This window comes from Triturus cristatus, chromosome 1_2, assembly GCF_964204655.1.
Source record: "Triturus cristatus chromosome 1_2, aTriCri1.1, whole genome shotgun sequence".
Taxonomy (NCBI): domain Eukaryota; kingdom Metazoa; phylum Chordata; class Amphibia; order Caudata; family Salamandridae; genus Triturus; species Triturus cristatus.
Window position 1 is genome coordinate 1,158,361,529 of NC_140580.1, and position 26,529 is coordinate 1,158,388,057.

Here is a 26,529-nt window from a genome sequence, read left to right on the forward strand (position 1 = left end):
GTTCCGGAACAGCGTGTCAGCGCCTCATCCAAATCAGTGTAGGCGGGCAACACCACTTCCACATGGACTTGACAGTGAAGACGTGCACAGGGCCCTGAGGCCCTCAAGAGAATCAGCAATATCCCCAGAGTTTTCATGGGTCAAATCGATCTCTTAGGCAGGGCAAGCCCCATTTGGTGGGTTCCTCACTGCCTAGGTGGGTAACATCCATATGCGCTGGACACATACAAATAGGCACAGGACTGTGAGACACATAGAAAGAGACACAGAACTGGGAGACACATAGAAAAGAGACAAGGATGACGAGACACATAGAAACAGACACATGACTATGAGACACAAAGAAAAAGACAAAGAACTGTGAGACACATGGAAGGAGACACTGAACTGTCAGACACATTGAAGGAGGGCAGTGATACACAAAGAAAGAGAGACAGGACTGTGAGACATGTAGAAAGAGACACAAGATGGTGAGCAATGTAGAAGGAGACACTCTACTATGAGACACAGAAAGAGACACAGGACATTGAGACACATAATGATTGAAAGAGACATAGGACTGTGAGACACATAAAAGGAGAACAGTGATCCACATCGAGACAAAGGCCTGTGTGACATATAAAAAGAGACATGGGACTGGAAGATGCATAGAAAGAGACAGGACTGTGAGACATATAGAAACAGACACATGACTGTGACACATGTAGAAAGAGACACAGGACGGTGAGTCATATAGAAAGAGACTCTGTCAGGATTGTGAGACACAGGACTGAAAAATGCATAGAAAGAGACAGGATTGTGAGACACATAGAAACAGACACAGGACTGTGAGACACATAGAGACAGACACAGGACTGTGAGACACAAAGACACAGAACGGTGATACACATAGAAAGAGATGCAGCCAGGCCTGTGAGATACAGAAAGAAACACATCAGTACTGAGGCTCGTGCATGAAGAGACACACCGCGGTTTATGAGACAGGCAGGTAAAGATCCACCGCAGGACTGAATCCTGTGTCGTCAGTTCTCCACACTGAGCATTAGAGTCCTCTGTCTCCTCGTCATTCTGTGGAGGAGGAAGCAGTCAGTGTTGTGGTTCCAGCTGTCTACCCCAATGGGAAGTGCTGGCAATTAGGCTCCACTTAACGAGCCTCCGCTAATGTGTCTACACCCCCAACCACCCGTCTTCACCAGCCCTTCATTCCGTCTCCCACTGCTTTGCTCGCTTTGTGCTTAACTGATGGGGTATTTCCTGCCATCCATTCCTCCCAACACCTCTCTGTCGGGTGATAGTGTGCATCCATTCCTCCCTACACCTCTCTGTCGGGTGATAGTGTGCATCCATTCTTTCCTACACCTCTCCGTCGGGTGATAGTGTGCATCCGTCCCTTCCTACACCTCTCTGTCAGGTGTTAGTGTGCATTCGTCCCTTCCTACACTTCTCTTTTCCTGATTGTGTACATCCATCGCTTCCTACATCTCTCTGTCAGGTGTTAGTGTGCATCCGTTCCTTCCTACACCTCTCTGTCAGGTGTTAGTGTGCATCCGTTCCCTCCTACACCTCTCTGTCAGGTGTTAGTGTGCATCCATTCCTTCCTACATCTCTCTGTATGGTGTTAGTGTGCATCCGTCCCTTCTTACACCTCTCTGTCAGGTGTTGGTGTACATCCATTCCTTCCTACACCTCTCTGTCGGGTGTTAGTGTGCATCCGCCACTTCCTACACCTCTCTGTCGGGTGTTAGTGTGTATCCGTCCCTTCTTACACCTCTCTGTCAGGTGTTAGTGTGCATCCGTCACTTCCTACACCTCTTTGTCAGGAGTTAGTATGCATCCGTTCCTTCCTACACCTTTCTGTCAGGTGTTAATGTGCAACAGTCCCTTCCTACACCTCTCTGGCGGGTGTTAGTGTGCATCCGTCCCTTCCTACACCTCTATGTCAGGTGTTAGTGTGCATCCGTCCCTTCCTACACCTCTCTGTCAGGTGTTAGTGTGCATCCATTCCTCCCTACACCTCTCTGTCAGGTGTTAGTGGGCATCCGTCCCTTCCTACAACTCTCTGTCGGGTGTTACTGTGCATCCGTCCCTTCCTACACCTCTCTGTCAGGTGTTACTGTGCATCCGTCCCTTACTACACCTCTCTGTCAGGTGTTAGTGTGCATCTGTCCCTTCCTTCACCTCTCTGTCAGGTGTTAGTGTGCATCCGTTCCTTCCTACACCTCTCTGTCGGGTGTTAGTGTGCATCCGTCCCTTCCTACACCTCTCTGTCAGGTGTTAGTGTGCATCGGTCCCTTCCTACACCTCTCTGTCAGGTGTTAGTGTGCATCCATCCCTTCCTACACCTCTCTGTCGGAGGTTAAGTTGCATCCGTCCCTTCCTACACCTCTCTTTCGGGTGTTAGTGTGCATCCATTCCTCCCTGCACCTCTCTGTCAGGTATTAGTGTGCATCCATTCCTTCCTACACCTCTCTTTTCAGTGTTAATGTGCATCCATTCCTTTCTATATCTCTCTGTCAGGTGTTAGTGTGCATCCGTCCCTTCCTACACCTCTTTGTCGGGTGTTAGTGTGCATCCGTCCCTTCTTACACCACTCTGTTGGGTGTTACTGTGCATCCGTCCCTTACTACACCTCTCTGTCGGGTGTTAGTGTGTATCCGTCCCTTCCTACACATCTCTGTCGGGTGTTGGTGTGCATCTGTCCCTTCGTACACCTCTCTGTAAGGTCTTACTGTGCATCCGTCCCTTACTACACCTCTCTGTCAGGTGTTAATGTGCATCAGTACCTTCCTACACCTCTCTGTTGGGTGTTAGTGTGCATCCATCCCTTCCTACACCTCTCTGTCTGGTGTTAGTGTGTATCCATTCCTTTCTACATCTCTCTGTCAGGTGTTAGTGTGCATCCGTCCCTTCCTACACCTCTCTGTCAGGTGTTACTGTGCACCCGTCCCTTACTACACCTCTCTGTCAAGTGTTAATGTGCATCAGTACCTTCCTACACCTCTCTGTCGGGTGTTAGTATGCATCCGTCCCTTCCTACAACTCTCTTTTCAGCGTTGGTGTGCATCCGTCCCTTCCTACACCTCTCTTTTCATGGTTGTGTGCATCCATTCCTTCCTACACCTCTCTGTCAGGTGTTAGTGTGCATCCGTCCCTTCCTACACCTAACTGTCGGGTGTTAGTGTGCATCCGTCCCTTCCTAGACCTCTCTGTCGGGTGTTAGTGTGCAACCGTCCCTTCCTACACCTCTCTGTCAGGTGTTAATGTGCATCCGTTCCTTCTTACACCTCTCTGTTGGGTGTTGGTGTGCAACCATTCCTTCCCACTCCTCTCTGTATGGTGTTAGTGTGCATCCATTCCTTCCTACACCTCTCTGTCAGGTGTTGGTGTGCATCCATTCCTTCCTACACCTCTCTGTACGGTGTTAGTGTGCATCCGTCCCTTCCTACACCTCTCTGTCAGGTGTTGGTGTGCATCCATTCCTTCCTACACCTCTCTGTCGGGTGGTAGTGTGCATCCGTCACTTCCTACACCTCTCTGTCGGGTGTTAGTGTGTATCCGTCCCTTCCTACACCTCTCTGTCAGGTGTTAGTGTGCATCCGTCACTTCCTACACCTCTCTGTCGGGTGTTAGTGTGCATCCGTCCCTTCCTACACCTCTCTGTGAGGTGTTGGTGTTCATCCATTCCTTCCTACACCTCTCTTTTCAGTGTTAGTGTGCATCCGTCCCTTCCTACACCTTTCTGTCAGGTGTTAGTGTGCATCCGTCCCTTCCTACACCTCTCTGTCAGGTGTTGGTGTGCATCCATTCCTTCCTACACCTCTCTGTATGGTGTTAATGTGCATCCATCCCTTCCTACACCTCTCTGTCTGGTGTTGGTGTGCATCCATCCCTTCCTACACCTCTCTGTCAGGTGTTGGTGTGCATCCATTCCTTCCTACACCTCTCTGTCAGGTGTTGGTGTGCATCCATCCCTTCCTACACCTCTCTGTCAGGTGTTAGTGTGCATCCGTTCCTACCTACACCTCTCTGTATGGTGTTAGTGTGCATCCGTTCCTTCCTACACCTCTCTGTCAGGTGTTGGTGTGCATCCGTTCCTTCCTACACCTCTCTGTACTGTGTTAGTGTGCATCCATTCCTTCCTACACCTCTCTGTTAGGTGTTAGTGTGCATCCGTCCCTTCGTACACCTCTCTGTCAGGTGTTAGTGTGCATCCGTCCCTTCCATACCTCTCTGTCAGGTGTTACTGTGCATCCGTCCCTTACTACACCTCTCTGTCAAGTGTTAATGTGCATCAGTACCTTCCTACACCTCTCTGTCGGGTGTTAGTATGCATCCGTCCCTTCCTACAACTCTCTTTTCAGCGTTGGTGTGCATCCGTCCCTTCCTACACCTCTCTTTTCATGGTTGTGTGCATCCATTCCTTCCTACACCTCTCTGTCAGGTGTTAGTGTGCATCCGTCCCTTCCTACACCTAACTGTCGGGTGTTAGTGTGCATCCGTCCCTTCCTAGACCTCTCTGTCGGGTGTTAGTGTGCAACCGTCCCTTCCTACACCTCTCTGTCAGGTGTTAGTGTGCATCCGTTCCTTCCTACACCTCTCTGTTGGGTGTTGGTGTGCATCCCTTCCTTCCTACACCTCTCTGTCGGGTGTTGGTGTGCATCCATTCCTTCCTACTCCTCTCTGTATGGTGTTAATGTGCATCCGTTCCTTCCTACACCTCTCTGTCAGGTGTTGGTGTGCATCCGTTCCTTCCTACACCTCTCTGTATTGTGTTAGTGTGCATCCATTCCTTCCTACACCTCTCTGTTAGGTGTTAGTGTGCATCCGTCCCTTCGTACACCTCTCTGTCAGGTGTTAGTGTGCATCCGTCCCTTCCATACCTCTCTGTCAGGTGTTACTGTGCATCCATACCTTCCTACACCTCTCTGTCATGTGTTAGTGTGCATCCATCTCTTCCTACACCTCTCTGTCAGGTGTTGGTGTGCATCCATTCCTTCCTACACCTCTCTGTCGGGTGTTAGTGTGCATCCATCCCTTCCTACACCTCTCTGTCGGGTGTTAGTGTGCATTCGTCGCTTCCTACACCTCTCTGTCGGGTGTTAGTGTGCATCCGTCCCTTCCTACACCTCTCTGTCAGGTGTTGGTAATAATAATAAACAAGCTTATAAAGCACATGGCTACACTAGCTAGTGTGTCCCGCGCTGCGACAAGAACCAGTTCCAGGCAGAGAGGTAAAGCAGTAAAGGGTCTAATAGGAGGCTTTCCAGATGGAAAAAGCCACGTCTTGAGCTATCTCAGGAAAATAATCTCTGAGGATTCTAGCCGGAGTCCTATCGGGAGTTAATTCCGGTGTGTGGCCGCTAAAAAGCGAAAGGAACGACCGCCCATCCTAGCTCTCCTGATGGTCGAAATGCTGACCTGACCCGTCCCACTAGATCTCAAACAGCAGATGGGAACGTGAGGGGTAAGAAGGTCATGCAGATAGGAGGGCCCCTTCTTCTGCAAAATGCGGTGGCTAATACACATGGCTTTAAAATGAACTTGTTCCCTCACTGGGAGCCAATTAAGGGAAGCCAGGGCCTTATTGGATGAGGCTCTCCTCGGGAGCATTAGAACGAGACGCGCTGCAGCATTCTGGATGCACTGGAGTCTCTGAACACATTTAATATTTACTCCTAGATAAAGAACATTCCCGTAGTCGAAACGTGATGTTACGAGATCGTGGACAATCATTTTCCTTGCTGACATAGGGAGAACATCTAAGGTCTTCCGGAGACTACGCAGGACCCCAAAACAGTTTCCCGTCACCCGCTTGGTATGAGTTTCAAAAGATAGTTTGGTATCCAGCCACATCCCCAGGTTTTTTACCTGATCATTGGGGGATGGGGTTGGACCCAACGTCTGAGGCCACCATGCAGATGACCAGATGGAGGGAGCTTTACCTATTACTAGAACCTCTGTTTTATTGCCATTAAGCTTAAGGCAATTATCAGCCATCCATGACGCCAGTTCTTGAAGACACGTTGAGAAATTAATAGCTGCCTCCTCAGAGTCTTGAGTTAGTGTCACCACCAGTTTTGTGTCGTCAGCGTATGACACCAAACTGACACCGAACTTCCCTACAATCTTTGCCAGGGGGGTAATGTAGAGATTAAAGAGTGTGGGGCTAAGTATGGAGCCCTGAGGGACCCCTTGTTCCAGCTTAACGCTTTTGGAGTGGAAGGGTTTCTGCAACACCTGAAAGCTGCAGTCATGTAGAAAGGACCCTAACCATTCCATCGCCCTACCAGCCATGCCTCCTTCCCTTAGGCGCTGAAGTAGCGTATGATGGGCAACAGTGTCAAATGCGGCACTGAGATCAAGAAGGACTAGAGCAACCGTCTGTCCCGCATCTACATGTCTACGGATGGTTTCAGTAGCTAAAAGCAGTGCCGATTTGGTAGAATAAGTGGCACGGAAACCTGATTGAGTAGGGTGAAGTCGATCATGGTGATTAATGTGAGCCGTCAATTGGATGTTAACCACCTTCTCTGCTAATTTAGCAAAGTAAGGCAGCAGAGAAATGGGGCGAAGATTTTCAAGCTGGTTCATGCTAATGTTCGGTTTATTTTTTAGGGGGATGATGATAGCCTCTTTCCATATTTTAGGGACCATTCCAGAGGAGAACAAAAGCTCAAGAAGGGGTCTAACATAAGGCTCTAATACAGCTAGACTCTCTCTTAAGATCTTAGGGGAGGCCGGATCTCTAGGTGAGCCCAACTTAATGCTAAGGGCTACGTCTTTAAGTATGTCCCCCTGGGGACTATAAATTCATAGAGGCGTTCCGCCTCTGATGTCCTGGATATCCCCTTGCGATCCGCACATCCATGTCGTGCTGAATCAGGAAAAGTGGAATAGATCTTTTCCACCTTCTCCATGAAGTAATCCGCTATCCTATTACAAGACTCAGCGGAGCTAATATCAGGGGCTGTCACTCTTACTAGTGACGAGATCTCTTTGAAGATAGTAAAAAGTTCTTTCGAAGAGTTCTCAGCTGTCTCAATCCTGTCACTATAGTAGGTGGCCTGCGCTTTCCTGATCAGAGCCTGATATTTTTTTAGACTAGAATTATATTCAATTTTCCTGGGCTCATCGAAGTTCCTCCTCTAAGCTCTTTCGAGGCGCTTACAGGCTGATTTAGCAATTCTGAGTTCATGGCTGAAACAAGCTGCGGTTTTAAGCTGCCTACCCGACGTTCTCGAGGACCAAGACGCCGTGCTATCCAGTGCCTCCAGGATACGTTTATCAAGTGCATCACATGCAGAATTAATATCTGTACCCCCAGGTGGCCCACCCTTTTGTAGGGCCACATTAAAACTAGGCGTAGAAAACTTGGCCCATTTCCTCAGAGGTTTCATGGAGCCCGATTGTGACAGTACATCAGACTGGGGCAACATGATCCTAAAGGGGACCACAAAATGGTCAGACCACGGGACAGGGACTGGGGGTTCAATTTGTAAAGCACCCCAGTTGGCAAAGATCGGGTCCAATAAATGGTCAAGTTGGTGAGTAGGGAGATCTCATTTGAGTGTCAATTTTAGGTCAGTCAGTGCCTGGCAGACCTCCCGTGCGCCATTATTAGACAGATCCTCAAAATGCAGATTCAAATCCCCCAACAATAACAATTTGCCATAACGTAAGGCGGGTTGTATTATTTGCTCAATCAGGCTGGACGCAAAACGCGTATGGGCCCTGGAGGCCGATAAATCAGGCACCCTTTTCTACAGCAATTAGAAGGCACTATGATGGAAAAAAAGCCTGTTTCGCAATCCTCAATCTCCGTGGGTTCTAAAGTACACTGAATAGCTAGCCTATGTATAATAGGAATGGATGGTATGCATCAATTCCTTCCTACACCGCTCTGTCAGGTGTTAGTGTGCATCCGTCCCTTCCTACACCTCTCTGTCAGGTGTTACTGGGCATCCGTCCCTTCCTACACCTCTCTGTCAGGTGTTAGTGGGCATCCGTCCCTTCCTAAACCCACCTGTCAGGTGTTAGTGGGCATCTGTCCCTTCCTACACCTCTCTGTCAGGTATTGGTGTGCATCAATTCCATCCTACACCTCTCTTTTCAGTGTTACTGTGCATCCGTCCCTTCCTACTCCTCTCTTTTGGGTGTTAGTGGGCATCCGTCCCTTCCTACACCTCTCTGTCAGGTGTTAGTGGGCTTCCGTCCCTTCCTACACCTCTCTGTCGGGTGTTGGTGTGCATCTGTCCCTTCCTACACCTCTCTGTCAGGTGTTAGTGTGCATCCATTCCTTCCTACACCTCTCTGTCGGGTGTTAGTGTGCATCTGTCCCTTCCTACACCTCTCTGTCGGGTGTTAGTGTGCATCCGTCCCTTCTTACACCTCTCTGTCAGGTGTTAGTGGGCATCTGTCCCTTCCTACACCTCTCTGTCAGGTGTTAGTGGGCATCCGTCCCTTCCTACACCTCTCTGTCAGGTGTTAGTGGGCATCCGTCCCTTCCTACACCTCTCTGTCAGGTGTTAGTGGGCATCCGTCCCTTCCTACACCTCTCTGTCAGGTGTTGGTGTGCATCCATTCCTTCCTACACCTCTCTGTCGGGTGTTAGTGTGCATCCATTCCTTTCTACATCTCTCTTTTTGGTGTTAGTGTGCATCCATTCCTTCATACACCTCTCTTTTCGGTGTTACTGGGCATCCGTCCCTTCCTACACCTCTCTTTATGGTGTTACTGTGCATCCGTCCCTTCCTACACCTCTCTGTCAGGTGTTAGTGTGCATCCTTCCTTCATACACCTCTCTGTACGGTGCATGCATTACTTCCTACACCTCTCTGTCGGGTGTTAGTGTGCATCCATTCCTTCCTACACCTCTCTTTTCAGTCTTAGTGTGCATCCATCACTTCCTACACCTCTCTGTCAGGTGTTAGTGTGCATCCATTCCTTTCTACATCCCTCTTTTTGGTGTTTGTGTGCATCCATTCCTTCATACACCTCTCTTTTCGGTGTTACTGGGCATCCGTCCCTTCCTACACCTCACTGTCAGGTGTTAGTGTGCATCCATCGCTTCCTACTCCTCTCTGTCAGGTGTTAGTGGGCATCCGTCCCTTCCTACACCTCTCTGTCACGTGTTAGTGGGCATCCATCCCTTCCCACACCTCTCTGTCAGGTGTTAGTGTGCATCCGTCCCTTCCTACACCTTTCTGTCAGGTGTTAGTGCGCATCAATTCATTCCTACACGTCTCCTTTCGGTGTTAGGGTGCATCCGTCCCTTCCTACACCTCTCTGTCAGGTGTTAGTGTGCATCCATCGCTTCCTACACCTCTCTGTCAGGTGTTAGTGCGCATCCATTCATTCCTACACCTCTCTTTTTGGTGTTAGGGTGCATCCGTCCCTTCCTGCAACTCTCTGTCAGGTGTTAGTGTGCATCCGTCCCTTCCTATACCTCTTTGTCGGGTGTTAGTGTGCATCCGTCACTTCCTACACCTCTCTGCCAGGTGTTAGTGTGCATCCGTCCCTTCCTATACCTCTTTGTCGGGTGTTAGTGTGCATCCATCGCTTCCTACACCTCTCTGTCACGTGTTAGTGTGCATCCGTTCATTCCTACCCCTCTCTGTCAGGTGTTAGTGTGCATCCGTCCCTTACTACACCTCTCTGTCAGGTGCTGGTGTGCAGTCATTCCTTCCTACACCTCTCTGTCGGGTGTTAGTGTGCATCCATTCCTTTCTACATCTCTCTTTTCTGTGTTACTGGGCATCCGTCCCTTCCTACACCTCTCTTTATGGTGTTACTGTGCATCCTTCCTTCATACACCTCTCTGTACGGTGCATCCATTCCTTCCTACACCTCTCTGTCAGGTGTTAGTGTGCATCCGTCCCTTCCTACACCTTTCTGTCAGGTGTTGGTGTGCATCAATTCCTTCCTACACCTCTCTTTTCAGTGTTACTGTGCATCCGTCCCTTCCTAAACCTCTCTGTCGGGTGTTGGTGTGCATCTGTCCCTTCCTACACCTCTCTGTCAGGTGTTAGTGTGCATCCATTCCTTCCTACACCTCTCTGTCGGGTGTTAGTGTGCATCTGTCCCTTCCTACACCTCTCTGTCGGGTGTTAGTGTGCATCCGTCCCTTCTTACACCTCTCTGTCAGGTGTTAGTGGGCATCTGTCCCTTCCTACACCTCTCTGTCAGGTGTTAGTGGGCATCCGTCCCTTCCTACACCTCTCTGTCAGGTGTTAGTGGGCATCCGTCTCTTCCTACACCTCTCTGTCAGGTGTTAGTGGGCATCCGTCCCTTCCTACACCTCTCTGTCAGGTGTTGGTGTGCATCCATTCCTTCCTACACCTCTCTGTCGGGTGTTAGTGTGCATCCATTCCTTTCTACATCTCTCTTTTTGGTGTTAGTGTGCATCCATTCCTTCATACACCTCTCTTTTCGGTGTTACTGGGCATCCGTCCCTTCCTACACCTCTCTTTATGGTGTTACTGTGCATCCGTCCCTTCCTACACCTCTCTGTCAGGTGTTAGTGTGCATCCGTCCCTTCCTACACCTCTCTGTCAGGTGTTGGTGTGCATCCATTCCTTCCTACACCTAGCTGTCGGGTGTTAGTGTGCATCCATTCCTTTCTACACCTCTCTGTCGGGTGTTAGTGTGCATCCTTCCTTCATACACCTCTCTGTACAGTGCATCCATTCCTTCCTACACCTCTCTGTCGGGTGTTAGTGTGCATCTGTCACTTCCTACACCTCTCTGTCAGGTGTTAGTGCGAATCCATTCATTCCTACACCTCTCTTTTTAGTGTTAGGGTGCATCCGTCCCTTCCTGCAACTCTCTGTCAGGTGTTAGTGTGCATCCGTCCCTTCCTATACCTCGTTGTCGGGTGTTAGTGTGCATCCGTCACTTCCTACACCTCTCTGTCAGGTGTTAGTGTGCATCCGTCCCTTCCTATACCTCTTTGTCGGCTGTTAGTGTGCATCCATCGCTTCCTACACCTCTCTGTCACGTGTTAGTGTGCATCCGTTCATTCCTACCCCTCTCTGTCAGGTGTTAGTGTGCATCCGTCCCTTACTACACCTCTCTGTCAGGTGCTGGTTTGCAGTCATTCCTTCCTACACCTCTCTGTCGGGTGTTAGTGTGCATCCGTCCCTTCCTACACCTCTCTTTATGGTGTTACTGTGCATCCTTCCTTCATACACCTCTCTGTACGGTGCATCCATTCCTTCCTACTCCTCTCTGTCAGGTGTTAGTGGGCATCCATCCCTTCCCACACCTCTCTGTCAGGTGTTAGTGTGCATCCGTCCCTTCCTACACCTTTCTGTCAGGTGTTGGTGTGCATCAATTCCTTCCTACACCTCTCTTTTCAGTGTTACTGTGCATCCGTCCCTTCCTAAACCTCTCTGTCGGGTGTTGGTGTGCATCTGTCCCTTCCTACACCTCTCTGTCAGGTGCTGGTTTGCAGTCATTCCTTCCTACACCTCTCTGTCGGGTGTTAGTGTGCATCCGTCCCTTCCTACACCTCTCTGTCGGGTGTTAGTGTGCATCCGTCCCTTCTTACACCTCTCTGTCAGGTGTTAGTGGGCATCTGTCCCTTCCTACACCTCTCTGTCAGGTGTTAGTGGGCATCCGTCCCTTCCTACACCTCTCTGTCAGGTGTTAGTGGGCATCCGTCTCTTCCTACACCTCTCTGTCAGGTGTTAGTGGGCATCCGTCCCTTCCTACACCTCTCTGTCAGGTGTTGGTGTGCATCCATTCCTTCCTACACCTCTCTGTCGGGTGTTAGTGTGCATCCATTCCTTTCTACATCTCTCTTTTTGGTGTTAGTGTGCATCCATTCCTTCATACACCTCTCTTTTCGGTGTTACTGGGCATCCGTCATTCCTACACCTCTCTTTATGGTGTTACTGTGCATCCGTCCCTTCCTACACCTCTCTGTCAGGTGTTAGTGTGCATCCGTCCCTTCCTACACCTCTCTGTACGGTGCATCCATTGCTTCCTACACCTCTCTGTCAGGTGTTGTCAGGTGTTAGTGTGCATCCTTCCTTCATACACCTCTCTGTACAGTGCATCCATTCCTTCCTACACCTCTCTGTCGGGTGTTAGTGTGCATCTGTCACTTCCTACACCTCTCTGTCGGGTGTTAGTGTGCATCCATTCCTTCCTACACCTCTCTTTTCAGTCTTAGTGTGCATCCATCCCTTCCTACACCTCTCTGTCAGGTGTTAGTGTGCATCCATTCCTTTCTACATCTCTCTTTTTGGTGTTTGTGTGCATCCATTCCTTCATACACCTCTCTTTTCGGTGTTACTGTGCATCCGTCCCTTCCTACACCTCACTGTCAGGTGTTAGTGTGCATCCATCACTTCCTACTCCTCTCTGTCAGGTGTTAGTGGGCATCCGTCCCTTCCTACACCTCTCTGTCACGTGTTAGTGGGCATCCATCCCTTCCCACACCTCTCTGTCAGGTGTTAGTGTGCATCCGTCCCTTCCTACACCTCTCTGTCAGGTGTTAGTGCGCATCCATCGCTTCCTACACCTCTCTGTCAGGTGTTAGTGCGCATCCATTCATTCCTACACCTCTCTTTTTGGTGTTAGGGTGCATCCGTCCCTTCCTGCAACTCTCTGTCAGGTGTTAGTGTGCATCCGTCCCTTCCTATACCTCGTTGTCGGGTGTTAGTGTGCATCCGTCACTTCCTACACCTCTCTGTCAGGTGTTAGTGTGCATCCGTCCCTTCCTATACCTCTTTGTCGGCTGTTAGTGTGCATCCATCGCTTCCTACACCTCTCTGTCACGTGTTAGTGTGCATCCGTTCATTCCTACCCCTCTCTGTCAGGTGTTAGTGTGCATCCGTCCCTTACTACACCTCTCTGTCAGGTGCTGGTGTGCAGTCATTCCTTCCTACACCTCTCTGTCGGGTGTTAGTGTGCATCCGTCCCTTCCTACACCTCTCTTTTCATGGTTGTGTGCATCCATTCCTTTCTACATCTCTCTTTTCTGTGTTACTGGGCATCCGTCCCTTCCTACACCTCTCTTTATGGTGTTACTGTGCATCCTTCCTTCATACACCTCTCTGTACGGTGCATCCATTCCTTCCTACACCTCTCTGTCACGAGTTAGTGGGCATCCATCCCTTCCCACACCTCTCTGTCAGGTGTTAGTGTGCATCCGTCCCTTCCTACACCTTTCTGTCAGGTGTTAGTGTGCATCAATTCATTCCTACACGTCTCCTTTCGGTGTTAGGGTGCATCCGTCCCTTCCTACACCTCTCTGTCAGGTGTTAGTGTGCATCCATCGCTTCCTACACCTCTCTGTCAGGTGTTAGTGCGCATCCATTCATTCCTACACCTCTCTTTTTGGTGTTAGGGTGCATCCGTCCCTTCCTATACCTCTTTGTCGGGTGTTAGTGTGCATCCATCGCTTCCTACACCTCTCTGTCACGTGTTAGTGTGCATCCGTTCATTCCTACCCCTCTCTGTCAGGTGTTAGTGTGCATCCGTCCCTTACTACACCTCTCTGTCACGTGTTGGTGTGCATTCATTCCTTCCTACACCTCTCTGTCGGGTGTTAGTGTGCATCCATTCCTTTCTACATCTCTCTTTTCTGTGTTACTGGGCATCCGTCCCTTCCTACACCTCTCTTTATGGTGTTACTGTGCATCCTTCCTTCATACACCTCTCTGTATGGTGCATCCATTCCTTCCTACACCTCTCTGTCAGGTGTTAGTGTGCATCCTTCCTTCATACACCTCTCTGTACGGTGCATCCATTCCTTCCTACACCTCTCTGTCAGGTGTTAGTGTGCATCTGTCACTTCCTACACCTCTCTGTCAGGTGTTAGTGTGCATCCATTCCTTCCTACACCTTTCTTTTCAGTCTTAGTGTGCATCGGTCCCTTTCTACACCTCTCTGTCAGGTGTTAGTGTGCATCCATCCCTTCCTACACCTCTCTGTCGGGTGTTAGTGTGCATCGATTCCTTTCTACATCTCTCTTTTTGGTGTTTGTGTGCATCCATTCCTTCATACACCTCTCTTTTCGGTGTTACTGTGCATCCGTCCCTTCCTACACCTCTCTGTCGGGTGTTAGTGTGCATCCGTTCATTCCTACCCCTCTCTGTCAGGTGTTAGTGTGCATCCGTCCCTTACTACACCTCTCTTTCACGTGTTGGTGCGCATCAATTCATTCCTACACCTCTCCTTTAAGTGATAGGGTGCATCCGTCCCTTCCTACACCTCTCTGTCAGGTGTTATTGTGCATCCATCGCTTCCTACACTTCTCTGTCAGGTGTTAGTGTGCATCCATTCATTCCTACACCTCTCTTTTTGGTGTTAGGGTGCATCCGTCCCTTCCTGCACCTCTCTGTCAGGTGTTAGTGTGCATCCGTCCTTTCCTATACCTCTCTCTGTCGGGTGTTAGTGTGCATCCATCGCTTCCTACACCTCTCTGTCACGTGTTAGTGTGCATCCGTTCATTCCTACACCTCTCTGTCAGGTGTTAGTGTGCATCCATTCATTTCTACCCTGTTCTGTCGGGTGTTAATGTGCATCTATTTCTTTTTACCCTGTTCTGTCGGGTGTTAGTGTGCATCCGTCCCTTCCTACACCTCTCTGTCAGATGTTAGTGTGCATCCGTCCCTTCCTACACCTCTCTGTCAGATGTTAGTGTGCATCCGTCCCTTCTTACACCTCTCTGTCAGGTGTTAGTGTGCATCCATCCATTCCTACACCTCTCTGTCAGGTGTTACTGTGCACCCGTCCCTTCCTACACCTCTCTGTCAGGTGTTAGTGCGCATCCATTCATTCCTACACCTCTCTTTTTGGTGTTAGGGTGCATCCGTCCCTTCCTGCACCTCTCTGTCAGGTGTTAGTGTGCATCCGTCCCTTCCTATACCTCTCTGTCGGGTGTTAGTGTGCATCCATCGCTTCCTACACCTCTCTGTCACGTGTTAGTGTGCATCCGTCCCTTACTACACCTCTCTGTTGGGTGTTAGTGTGCATCCGTCCCTTACTACACCTCTCTGTTGGGTGTTAGTGTGCATCCATTCCTTCCTACACTGTTGTCTCGGGTGTTAATGTACATCCATTCCTTCCTACACCTCTCTGTCGGGTGTTAGTGTGCATCCATTCCTTCCTACACCTCTCTGTCGGGTGTTAGTGTGCATCCGTCCCTTCCTACACCTCTCTGTCGGGTGTTAGTGTGCATCTGTCCCTTCCTACACCTCTCTGTCGGGTGTTAGTGTGCATCCATTCCTTCCTACACTGTGCTGTTGGGTGTTAAAGTACAACCATTCCCTCCTACAGCTCTCTGTCGGAATTAGTGTGCATCCAATCCTTCATACACCTCTCTGTCAGGTGTTCATGTGCATCCATCCCTTCCTACCCTGTTCTGTTGGGTGTTAGTGTGCATCTGTTCCATCCTAACCTATTTTGTCGGGTGTTAGTGTGTATTCGTACCTTTCTACACCTCTCTTTTCATGGTTGTGTGCATCCATCCCTTCCTACACATCTCTGTCAGGTGTTGGTGTGCATCCGTCCCTTCCTACACCTCTCTGTCAGGTGTTAGTGGGCATCCGTCCCTTCCTAAACCCCTCTGTCAGGTGTTATTGTGCATCCATTCCTTCCTACACCTCTACTTTAGGGTGTTAATGTGCATACAATCCTTCCCACCCCTCTCTGTCAGGGGTTAATGTGTAAAGCCATCTTTATGCCATTTCAACCCAAAGACAGCCAACAAACAGTTACCACTGCTCTAGCCATGTCCAAACTAGACTATTGCAATAGTCTCTACGTTAATATCCAGGAAGGGCTTCTGAACAAACTTCAACTTTTACAGTTGCAGCGGCCAGATTGCTTATTGGCATACCAAAATACACTTCAACCGCGGCTGAGATTAGAAGGCTTCATTGGTTGCCCTTAGAAAACGTGTTCAGTTCAAAGCTCTATACATGGTCCATAAAAGCCCTTCAAGGAACTGGGCCCAATCACCTAAAACTGCTATTTCACTGGTATATACCAAAAAGAGCATTACGCTCCCCAGAAGCAAAATTGGCGTCGGTTCCGTTTGTTAAGAAAGCTATCTGGGGTGGCAGAAGATTTGTGGTCGGTGCCGCCAGGGCCTGGAACGGCCTCCCGTCGCATCGTAGATGCATGACAAATCTTCTTGCTTTTAGGAAGGCCTTCAAAACTTGGCTCTTTTACTGGTTAATCCTCTTTATTTCTCCCCTGCTTGGATCTCGGTAGGACTTCATTTAGCGGCAGGACACCTCCGGGTAACAGTCGCGCTCTAGAAATATCAATTACATTAACATCTTCATGACTGAGTGTTGAAGGGAGGCCAGCCACATTGCATTGATTGTTTCTGGGGGCAGCCTGGCCTCTGACCGTGAGAGTGATCAGGAAGTGAAGAACGGTAACTGAGGGAAGCAGGAGTGATTGCTTCAGGGGCCCAGACCTCAGCCGCCTGCCGCCCTGTAGTATCGCCCCTAACTTGAGGTGAGCAGCTGGGGACCAGCGCATACTCTGTGTAACAGTACCCAGTACTCCTGTACTCCAGGGCTCACCAGGGCACGCTGGGACCTTCACTGCTGCCCGTTACACAGCCCCCCTCTGCGAGTTCCTAATTCAGAGTGCTGGTACTGCCCTTCACCAGGCAGGTACTGGCCCTTCACCTTCACCAGGCAGGTACTGGCCCTTCACCAGGCTGGTACTGGCCCTTCACCAGGCTGGTACTGGTCATTCACCTTCACCAGGCTGGTACTGGCCATTCACCAGGCTGGAACTGGCCATTCAACTTCACCAGGCTGGTACTGGCCATTCACCAGGCTGGAACTGGCCATTCACCTTCATCAGGCTGGAACTGGCCATTCAACTTCACCAGGCTGGTACTGTCCCTTCACCAGGCTGGTACTGGTCATTCACCTTCACCAGGCTGGTACTGGCCATTCACCAGGCTGGAACTGGCCATTCAACTTCACCAGGCTGGTACTGTCCCTTCACCAGGCTGGTACTGGCCCTTCACCAGGCTGGTACTGGCCCTTCACCAGGCTGGAACTGGCCATTCACCTTCACCAGGCTGGTACTGTCCCTTCACCTGGCTGGTACTGGCCCTTCACCAGGCTGGTACTGTCTCTTCACAAGGCTGGTACTGGCCATTTACCTTCACCAGGCCGGCACTGGCCCTTCACCATGCTGGTACTGGCCCTTCACCAGGCTTAAACTGGCCCTTCACCAGGCTGGTACTGGCCATTCACCTTCAAAAGGCTGGTATTAGCCCTTCACCAGGTTGGAACTGGCCCTTCACCATCACCAGGCTGGCACTTGCCCTTCACCAGGCTGGTACTGTCCCTTCACCAGGCTGGCACTGGCCCTTTATCGGGCTGGAACTGGCCCTTCACCAGGCTGGCACTGGCCCTTCACCAAGCTGGTACTGGCCCTTCACCAAGCTGGTACTGCCCCTTCACCAGGCTGGAACTGGCCCTTCACCAGGCTGGTAATGGCCACTCACCTTCACCAGGCCGGTACTGGCCATTCACCATCACCAGGCTGGCACTGACGCTTCACCAGTCTGGTACTGGCCATTCACCAGGCTGGTACTGACCTTTCACCAGGCTGTTACTGGCCCTTCACGAGGCTCAGGGGACATTCACCAGGTTAGTTAGGGCTATTCACAAGGCTGGGGGGGGCATTCACCTGGCTGTGGGACTGATTATCTACTGGGCTTTTGACAGATGTCAGTCTGCTATCTTAAGAGCTGAGGACAGTCACTCGTTCACCTGTGTTTCCCATTAAGGGTGCAGTCTGTGATGGGCACCTTGATCAGATGGCTCTGTGTCATTGTGGCATCACCATTCCAGTCCCTGGTTGTCCTCTCACGAGCCGGTGTGATCTGACATTTCACCCTCGTTTGTTCAAGCCAAGCGTGTGCAGCCTTGTCAAAGGAAGGCCCAGGACTGAGAGCTTGCATTCCCAGGGGTCTGAGGCCAGCCAGTGTCTCTGTAATTAATCCCTTAAGGCCGTCTGTAGATGCCACTGACTCTGGTGGCTCAGTGGACTAACGCATCCACTGTAGGGGTCTGTGTTTGACTTCGTGGTCACAGGTTCAAATCCCAGCGGGCCGCTAAACTTATCCTTCTGAGGTCGATAAAATGAGTGCCATTGTGTTAGGTAACAACAAACATCTGTTCTTGAGTGCTGCGGTTCTTGAGTGCTGCGGTTCTTGAGTGCTGCGGTTCTTGAGTGCTGCACACATGAAATGTTTATAACCCTGCCATCTTGGTATTTTGAAGAGTATCAACTGGGCTTTAAGTGTGATCAGAAAAGTGGGGGGGGGTCTCTCAAAGGGGCGTGGCTTATGTGATTAAGGGCGTGGCTTAAAAACGGTAAGCTAAAAACCTGTGCTTGGCATAGTGTGCCGCCGGCTGGTATGTTGCTGCTTCTGTCACTGCCTCCAGATATATAATACAGCAGGTAACATCACACCTACAACAAGTCAGGACTATTGGCTTTTTCAATGGTTGTTAGTTGCATAAAATTAATAAGCAGCAACTATGGCTTCGTTCAGTGCTTTAAATGGAAATATAGAAGTGCAGGTACTCTTTAGAGTACCAGTGTCAGCCGCGGCCCGCGCAGGTAAGAGCGGTGGGGCGGTGAGGCAGGCTGGGGGGGATTTTGACAGATGATGAGGAGCAAAAATTCATTATTTATTTTACCTCATCACTGTCTGTCGAAATCCCCCCCAGCCGGCCCCACTGGTCTTACCTGCACAGGCTGCGGCGGACCGGTTTGCTACTCAGAAGTGCAGGTACTCTCCTATTAAATGTATTGCACAATGCCGAGAAGTGCAGGTACTCTCCTATTAAATGTATTGCACAATGCCGAGAAGTGCAGGTACTCTCCTATTAAATGTATTGCACAAGTGCCGAGAAGTGCAGGCACTCTCGTTGTAAATAACATTGAAAAGGCTTGAGTTTTGAAACGATGAGGCTGTAACAAGTCTCTTTGAAGTTACATCAAAGGCAGTGAAGGGTGGCACTGGGGCAGATTATTTTTCAGCCTGAGGGCAAATATGGAGAGCCCGGTAGGGACCTGTCACAGCCCCTGCGTTTTAGAACTGCCAGTGCTGAGCACCGGCAGGACCCGGCCCACTTAAACCCCGAGTAACAAGGACTCTTGTCATCACTTGTGAGTTGGTCCAGGGCTCTGAATGGAGGAGGGTCGCAGTGAGAGACGATCACTGGGCCTTACTACGTGTATGGCTCAGGATGGCATCGCAGTAAACTCACCCTCAGTCATGCGTGACACCTTCTGCCAGTCCTGGTAGTTTAGCCAGAGCCTTGTTGTATCCTTAGATATGTATTTAAAGCTATACGTTCAATACAGAAAAGTGAAGTCCCAGAATGCAAAGCGCTAATGGCTGAAGCTGTGAACGTTGCTGCGAGCCATGGGTCGGGCATGTCGGGGGCTGCTTGAGCGCACTTCTCCCGCGGCCGCCAGCGCGCGTGAGACGCACGTGGAAGAGACCCCGGGGCTGACTCTGCTCTGTTTCCCCTTTCAGCGGCTCCTGGAGATGGTGAATGACCGATGGAAGGCCATGGCGGGGTCATCTCAGCTCGAGGACGTGCAGCAGAAGTCACAGGTGAGAGTTGGCCAGCAGGTGGGGGAGGGTAAAGCTGTCCAGGGAGGCCACGTCATCAGAGACACCAGCCATCACCTTTCCTGCCACAATCTATTGTCTTTTGTGACGTGTAGCGCTGGTTCATTTCCGGTGCATCGGTCGGAACGGATACATCTGAAATCATTGGTGGGTCCAGTGGAGCCCAGGACGGGAGCACGCAGTCCGTAGGGACATGGGGTGACCCAGGGACAGGGAGACGCTTATTAGTGAAGCGGGAGCTCACTCCTCTCCCCAGGGGGTGGTCCTCCTCACTGGAGCACGCAGTCTGTAGGGACACGGGGCCCTAGGGTGACCCAGGGACAGGGAGACACTTATTAGTGGAGCGGGAGGACACTCCTCTCCCCGGGGGGTGGTCCTACTCACCATATGTCTCTGTCTGCATCCAAGGAAGGAATGCCTCACCGGATGATCAAGCACTGGCAAAGTCAAAAGCGCTGGTCTCTTCACTCACTGGTGAGTCTAAGCACTCAGCTCATCACACATTCATTCTGCAACTCACCCTTGCACCCATGGTGTTGTATGGGTATTTATGTAGTGCTTGCTACCCCTAACAAGGCATTGCAGCACTTTGCAGGTGGGTAGCATTCGGCTTCGTGAAAGCCCAGTGTTAGGGCCCGATTCACAGAATTAACTGAAGACAAAATCCTAAACTTACTACCATTTCGGTATTCACAGAAGGCACTTACTCATTTCGGTATTCACAGAAGTTAGGAGTCCTAACTTTAGGACTCCTAAATGCTTTCTGTGAATACCGAAAGTCTGAAAGTTAGGATTTTTCTCAGTTTAGTAGTAAAGTTAGGACTACTAACTTTAGACCTCCTAGTCCTAACTTTACTACTCCTAAACTGAGAAAAATCCTAATTTTAAGACTTTCGGTATTCACAGAAGGCATTTAGGAGTCCTAAAGTTAGGACTCCTAACTTCTGTGAATACCGAAATGAGTAAGTGCCTTCTGTGAATACCAAAATGGTAGTAAGTTTAGGATTTTGTCTTAAGTTAGTTCTGTGAATCGGGCCCATAGTGATTAGACAAGTGGGGAGGGCAGAGGCACTTGCGCCATTTCCATTCTGAGCAATGCCATTAAAGTTCTCTTTTTACATCCATCGAGCGCTTCAGCCTTTTACTCACCCTGTTACCACCACAAGAACACAGGCATACAAACTCAACAAGCATATGCAGGATAAATCATAAGAATGCAATCAAGAAAAAGAGAAAATGCGGTCTCATGAACATGATAGGTATGTGCTTGCAATAAAAAATTAGTAAAATGTAAATTTGGAGCCAGGACACTTTGTTGAACTGGTACTGTTCCCACTGTGTCTTTGTTTTAAAGTTTCATTATAGCCTCTATGCTTACAAGTAATTTCTGGGCCATCTTGGAATGGTAAATAAATAATAAACTATGCAAAATACCATTCCAAGATTGCTGCCAAGGAAATTTCACACTGGATGGCCATCTTGGAATGGTCAATTAATCAATCAGGTGTTTGTTGAGCGCGACTACTCACCCGTATGGATCTCAAGGTGCTGGGGGTGGGAGGGGGGTGCAGGTTCCAGTCCATCAAGGAGGGGGTCTGTCAAAGAGCCAGATTTTGAGGTTTCTTGCGAAGATGGGGAGCGATGTTGTCTGTCTGAGGTGGAGCGGAAGGGCGTTCCAGGCTCTGGCCGCGAGGAAGGAGAAGGAGCGGCCTCTTGATCTGGTCTTTCTGGTGCGGGGGACCGCGGCGTTGGAGAGCTGGGCTGATCCTAGGGTCCTTTGGGGTGCGTGGAATTTGAGTCGGCTGTTCAGGTATGCTGGTCCGGTGTTGTGGAGGGCCTTGTGTGCATGGGAGAGCATCTTGAAGGTGACTCTAGCCTCGATGGTGAGCCAGTGGAGTGTGCGCAGGTGCTGGGAGATGTGGCAGTGTCTTGGCAGGTCGAGGACCAGTCTTGCGGCGGATTTCTGGATGTTCTGTAGCTTGCGGGTGAGGTTTTTGTTTATTCCGGCATAGAGTGCGTTGCCGTAGTCAAGTCTGCTGGTGACCAGGGCGTGAGTGACGGTCTTTCTGTGTTCGAGGGGGATCCATTTGAAGGTCTTACGTAGGAGGCGGAGGGTGTGGAAGCAGGAGAACGAGATGGAGTTGATCTGGCCTTCCATTTTTAGCTCGGAGATCAGGATGATTCCCAGGTTGCGTGCGTGGTCCGTGGGGGTGGGCGGGTTTCCGAGGGCGGGGGGTCACCAGGTGTCGTTCCAGGCGTCGGGGTTTGGGCCCATGATGAGTACTTCTGTTTTGTTAGTGTTTAGTTGTAGGCAGCTGTTTTTCATCGATTTGGCGACGGCTTCCATGCCTTCTTGAAAGTTGTGTCTGGTGGTATTGGGTTCGTTGGATAGGGAGAGGATGAGTAGGGTGTCGTCTGCGTATGACACAATTTTGAGTCTATAGGTTCTGACAATGGGGGCGAGTGGAGTCATGTAGACGTTGGAGAGCGTAGGGCTGAGGGAGGACCTCATGGGGGACTCCGCAGGTGGTTGGAGTAGGGTCCGAGAGGAAAGGGGCGAGTCTGACCCGCTGCGTTCTGTTGGAGAGGAAGGAGCGGATCCAGTCGAGGGCCTTGTCCTGGATCCCGGAGTCATGGAGTCTGCGTATTAGCGTGTGGTGAGAGACAATGGTATTGAATAAAGTGTATCACTGTATCCAATCCAAAATGGTCTACATGTTGTTTCTAAGAGTGTCAGCCTTCTTGAAATGGTATATTGACAGCAGCTTTTGAAGACATCCATCTGGTTTAGAAGACATGGCCACGTGGGCTACTGCCCATTGCACATGAAATTAGCGGAACTCTAGTGGTCTGGTAGCATTGTCTGGAAAGCTGCTGGTTGCTCTAAATAAAACAAACAAAATGTAAGAAGAGTAGACAAGAAATGAACCTGGACCTGTAAAGGAGGGAAATGTAAAGCTAAAGACCTGGCCACTGGCCGCAGGATTGAAGTGATCGAACTATCAGACAGATGGTCATATGCGATCAGGTAAAATGGCTTTTCCCGCAGAACAATACAGCTAATGGATAAAGTAGGCTTACCTATCATCCTGTGCCTCGTGCTGTCATGAGCAGAGTGTGGATGGCACTAGAACAGACCAGAGGCGGAACACTGGCTGACTGAAAGCCACTATTCCTATGTAAGTGCAGGTAAGTAGTGTTTCCAGGAATATATTTGATTGCAGGAGCCTAGCATACAGATAAAGCTAACAGGCAAGGTGCGACAAACAAATGAATGTTCACACAGTGACGTATTACAGGCAAAGTTACAGAGATCTTCAAAATCGCATTTGGAAAACAAATTGACAACCCTTCCAAAGAAGGGCCAATATGGAATCTTGCAAATCTACGTCCAGGGTATGTCAGAGGGTGTAACCAACGCCGAGCCCCTTGTCTACAATGTTGATCTGTGAAAACTCATTATAACAAAGCACCTGTCTTTAAGCTTAAACAAAGTTCAGTAACAATGCACCCGTAAAAGCATATTGGCTTTAATATATGCTTCTCACAAGGAATAAGACACGACTACTGCCTGTGTCAGAACTTCCATAACAAACAGCACAAGATGATGAACGGATTGTTGAAACTTTTCAACCACTCATCCCCAGTCAAGAGATCTGGGTTTAGTCCATTGTTTTTTTGCTCACCACGCCACCCCAGTTTGGACCCAGCCATATGTAAATCAGTTATGACCCTGCCCCTCATGGGAAAAGTCCAGCCCGAACTTCCAGGCCAGGTCCACTCTGAACCGTAACACAAGAAACCCAAGACCGGTTTCGGGTATTACCCCTCATCAGCCAGGCTAGCTTGAATCCAGAGGCATAGTGAGCACGGGACCCACATCTGGGCATACCGTTGGCCACTTAGGGTGAACATAGCAAACAGAACAAGATGATAAATGGAGTGCTGAAACTTTTCAACCACTCACTCCCAGTCAAGAGACTGGTCACTTGGGCGACACTGATCTGTGAGGGGGGGGAATGTTTGAAAAGTTTCAACACTTCGTCCATCATTTTATTTTGTGATGTTGCTATGTGTGCCCTAAGTGGCTAAGGGTATGCCCAGATGTGGGTCCCTTGGTCACTGCACCACTGGATTCAAGCTAGCCTGGCTGATGAGGGGTTATAGCCTGAAACCAGCCCCATGGTGATTGTTTCTGCACCTTGCTTGACAGTTCTGGCTGGACTGTTCCCATGAGGCACAGGGTCAAGACTGATTTGCACATGGCTGGGTCAAAACTGAGGTGGCGAAGTGAGCTAAAGAACGATGATGGATTCAACCCAGATCTCTTGACTGGGGGTGAACGTTTGATTTGTTCCACATTCCATCCATCATCTGTGTGTCTTTTGCGTTCTTGCCCTAAGGGCACCAGGTATGCTCAGACGTTGGTCCCGGGCTCACTGTGCCACTGGATTCAAGCTAGCCTGGCGTATGAGGGGTGAAACCCAAAAACCGGTCCCATGGTGCTTGTTTTTAGTCCAGGGAGGACCTGGCTTGGCAGTTCGGGGTGGACTGTCCCCATGAGGAGCAGGTTCAAGACTGATTTGCATATGGCTGGGTCCTATCACATGTAGACAGTGGCATGCTTGCTGTTTTCCTTTAAATCGTTTCATTTCTATCCAGACGCTTCCAAAGTATAATAAAAAAAGGTGGCCCATTTCCCAGTGCGGCGCGCGCGGTTTACTCGCGTTCCCAATGCTTGTTTCGTCAGTGTCTAGAGTCCTCAGGCTTGCATCAGCCAGTATTGTTTCAGCAGAGATGTCTTCCCCCATACATTTCCATGAATAATAAAGCGTTTCCCTCCGGGCCCTCTCACTCTGTTAGCCCCTCAACCGGTTGAAATCCGGAGCGTTAACCACGAGTGGGAAACAGGGCATTTTATGCCGTTTTAGATTGTTCTGTAGCCCTCCTCAAAAGATTAATTTTAATTAACAATATATCCGCCTCTCTGCTTTTGGAAATTGTAATTAAAAACGGCAGAACGTGAGGAGAGTCCCAAAACTGGCCTTGTTGAAATGACTCCTCACTGCAGATATGTTCCCTCCTTACATGCCCTTTGAACTCTGTGCTCACCTGCAATGATGACGTTTGCTAAGATCCTGTTGTGGACATAAATGTTGTTCTGTTTAAAATAATAATATATTTTTTTAAAGGTAGTGATGTTATGAAAAGGCCAAGGGAAACTGACTAACTTTCTGCACATCATGTTTCGACGCTTGTTCAATTTGTCTCCTAAACACGCAGGGCTTCGGGGTGTTGAGGAATCATTCTGCAGAATGTGCCGCGTTCTATGCACAAGTTAGCAGATGTAGGTAACACTGTGCGTGTATCCCAATACATGTGTGTTAAGTAAAGGATCTTCTGGAACATAGTAGTTGAAGAGGAATTTATTGAGTATTACAGAGTAAAGGCCAACACAGCATACACAGGAACAGCTGCTCACGGCTGGAAGTCTCCAACTGACCATTGATGACACCTCGGAATTCCATATGTCATCAATGATGTAAACTATGGAATACTTACATGAAAATAACTAATAATAATAAATGACAGACACAACAATGTGCCTACCTTAGGCCCGATGGATGACTGAAGGCCTTCAGAGTGGCAGAGGGCTGTACTCGCGCCACCCTGCCTGGCTCTGCCCACCAGATGTGGTGCCCACCCAGCAGTGACCTCTGTGAGTTTGAACGAACCGCCATCAGGGCACTTCAAACGTTTGATGTGTCTCCGTCATTGGTGACGGATGCTTAGGTTTGACGTGCCTCCGTCATTGGTGACGGATGCTTACATCAAACGTTTAAAGATTTTACTTTTCCAAAAACTGACACCCAATGTGTGAGTTTGTTTTGTGGGAAAGTTGAAACTAATGGCCCCACACCATGGGAGGTTTTTTTTGTTTTTAATGTTTTTATTACTGTCGGTGACGAACAGTAAAAACAAAGCCATCAGAATACATCTCCAAATGGGTCTGAGGGTCAGCTGGCTCCCAAAGACGCCCGTAATCCCTCGGCCCATCGGAGGAAGGTTACTTTGCCAACACAATCCTGGTGGTCCACCCGATTAAAAGAATGGGTGGGTCAAGAGCTCGGAGGACAGTGTACTGCAAACTCTAAAACAGGTCATCAATAGTCCTTCACGGTGAGCAGCGGTGGAGTTAGGAATGGTAAACCTACACGTACCTATGTATACTTTACCCTTGATGCTCCGGCATGCGACCCCCTTATGGAAGGCCTGTCCGCCCTCCTTTGGGCAATTGTATCAAAAGCCTCATGCGGAGGGCTTTGAGTGGACAGGGCGGAGGCGGGACCTCTGTGGGTGCAGACGTCATTTCCTCCTCTGCCTCGGGCGGTGAAGTTGAAGGTTCACCAGCCTGACTAGCGCTTTCTAGGTTAAGATGCTCGCAATAGAGTCTGACCACTGAGGTGGAGGTGAAGGGAAGGATGGGGGTCCTGCACCAGGGACTTCTGGAAGCCTCCACGGTTCTGTGTGGACACTGGCGATGCCCTTCACATAAACAGAGGGCATGAAGCCGTGGAGGAGGCCACCCCAGGATTACAATAAACCCCACGCTGCATGTCCAGGCACCTGTGGTTCAGGTAAAGAGCCAAGGCCTGCCGTCCCTCATCACTCATGGACACCTTTGGGCAAAAAAGTGCGAAATATCATGTATTTTAACTCCTCCTAAAGTTCTGGCAGATACACAGGTACCGGTTTCTGAAACCTGGTGCAAGCAGACCCCAAATTTAGTGCACATAAAATACGTGTTCGACCTGGCGTCCTTGGGTGGTTCCTCCCTTTTTGCCTTCAGACCTCCTGTTTTTGCTGACTTTGTTTTTTGTTGGCCTTAG

General features: G+C 49.8%; 1 protein-coding gene across 1 annotated transcript in view; it reads left to right on the forward strand.

Annotated features, from left to right (window-relative positions):
• Positions 1-26,529, forward strand: part of FIBCD1 (fibrinogen C domain containing 1) — an 820,840-nt gene that overhangs the window by 42,655 nt on the left and 751,656 nt on the right. The window contains exon 2 of the mRNA XM_085613959.1: positions 19,541-19,621. Within this exon, the coding sequence (XP_085470085.1) occupies positions 19,553-19,621 (69 nt within the window). The 5' untranslated portion in view covers positions 19,541-19,552. The remainder of the gene's footprint in view (positions 1-19,540; positions 19,622-26,529) is intronic.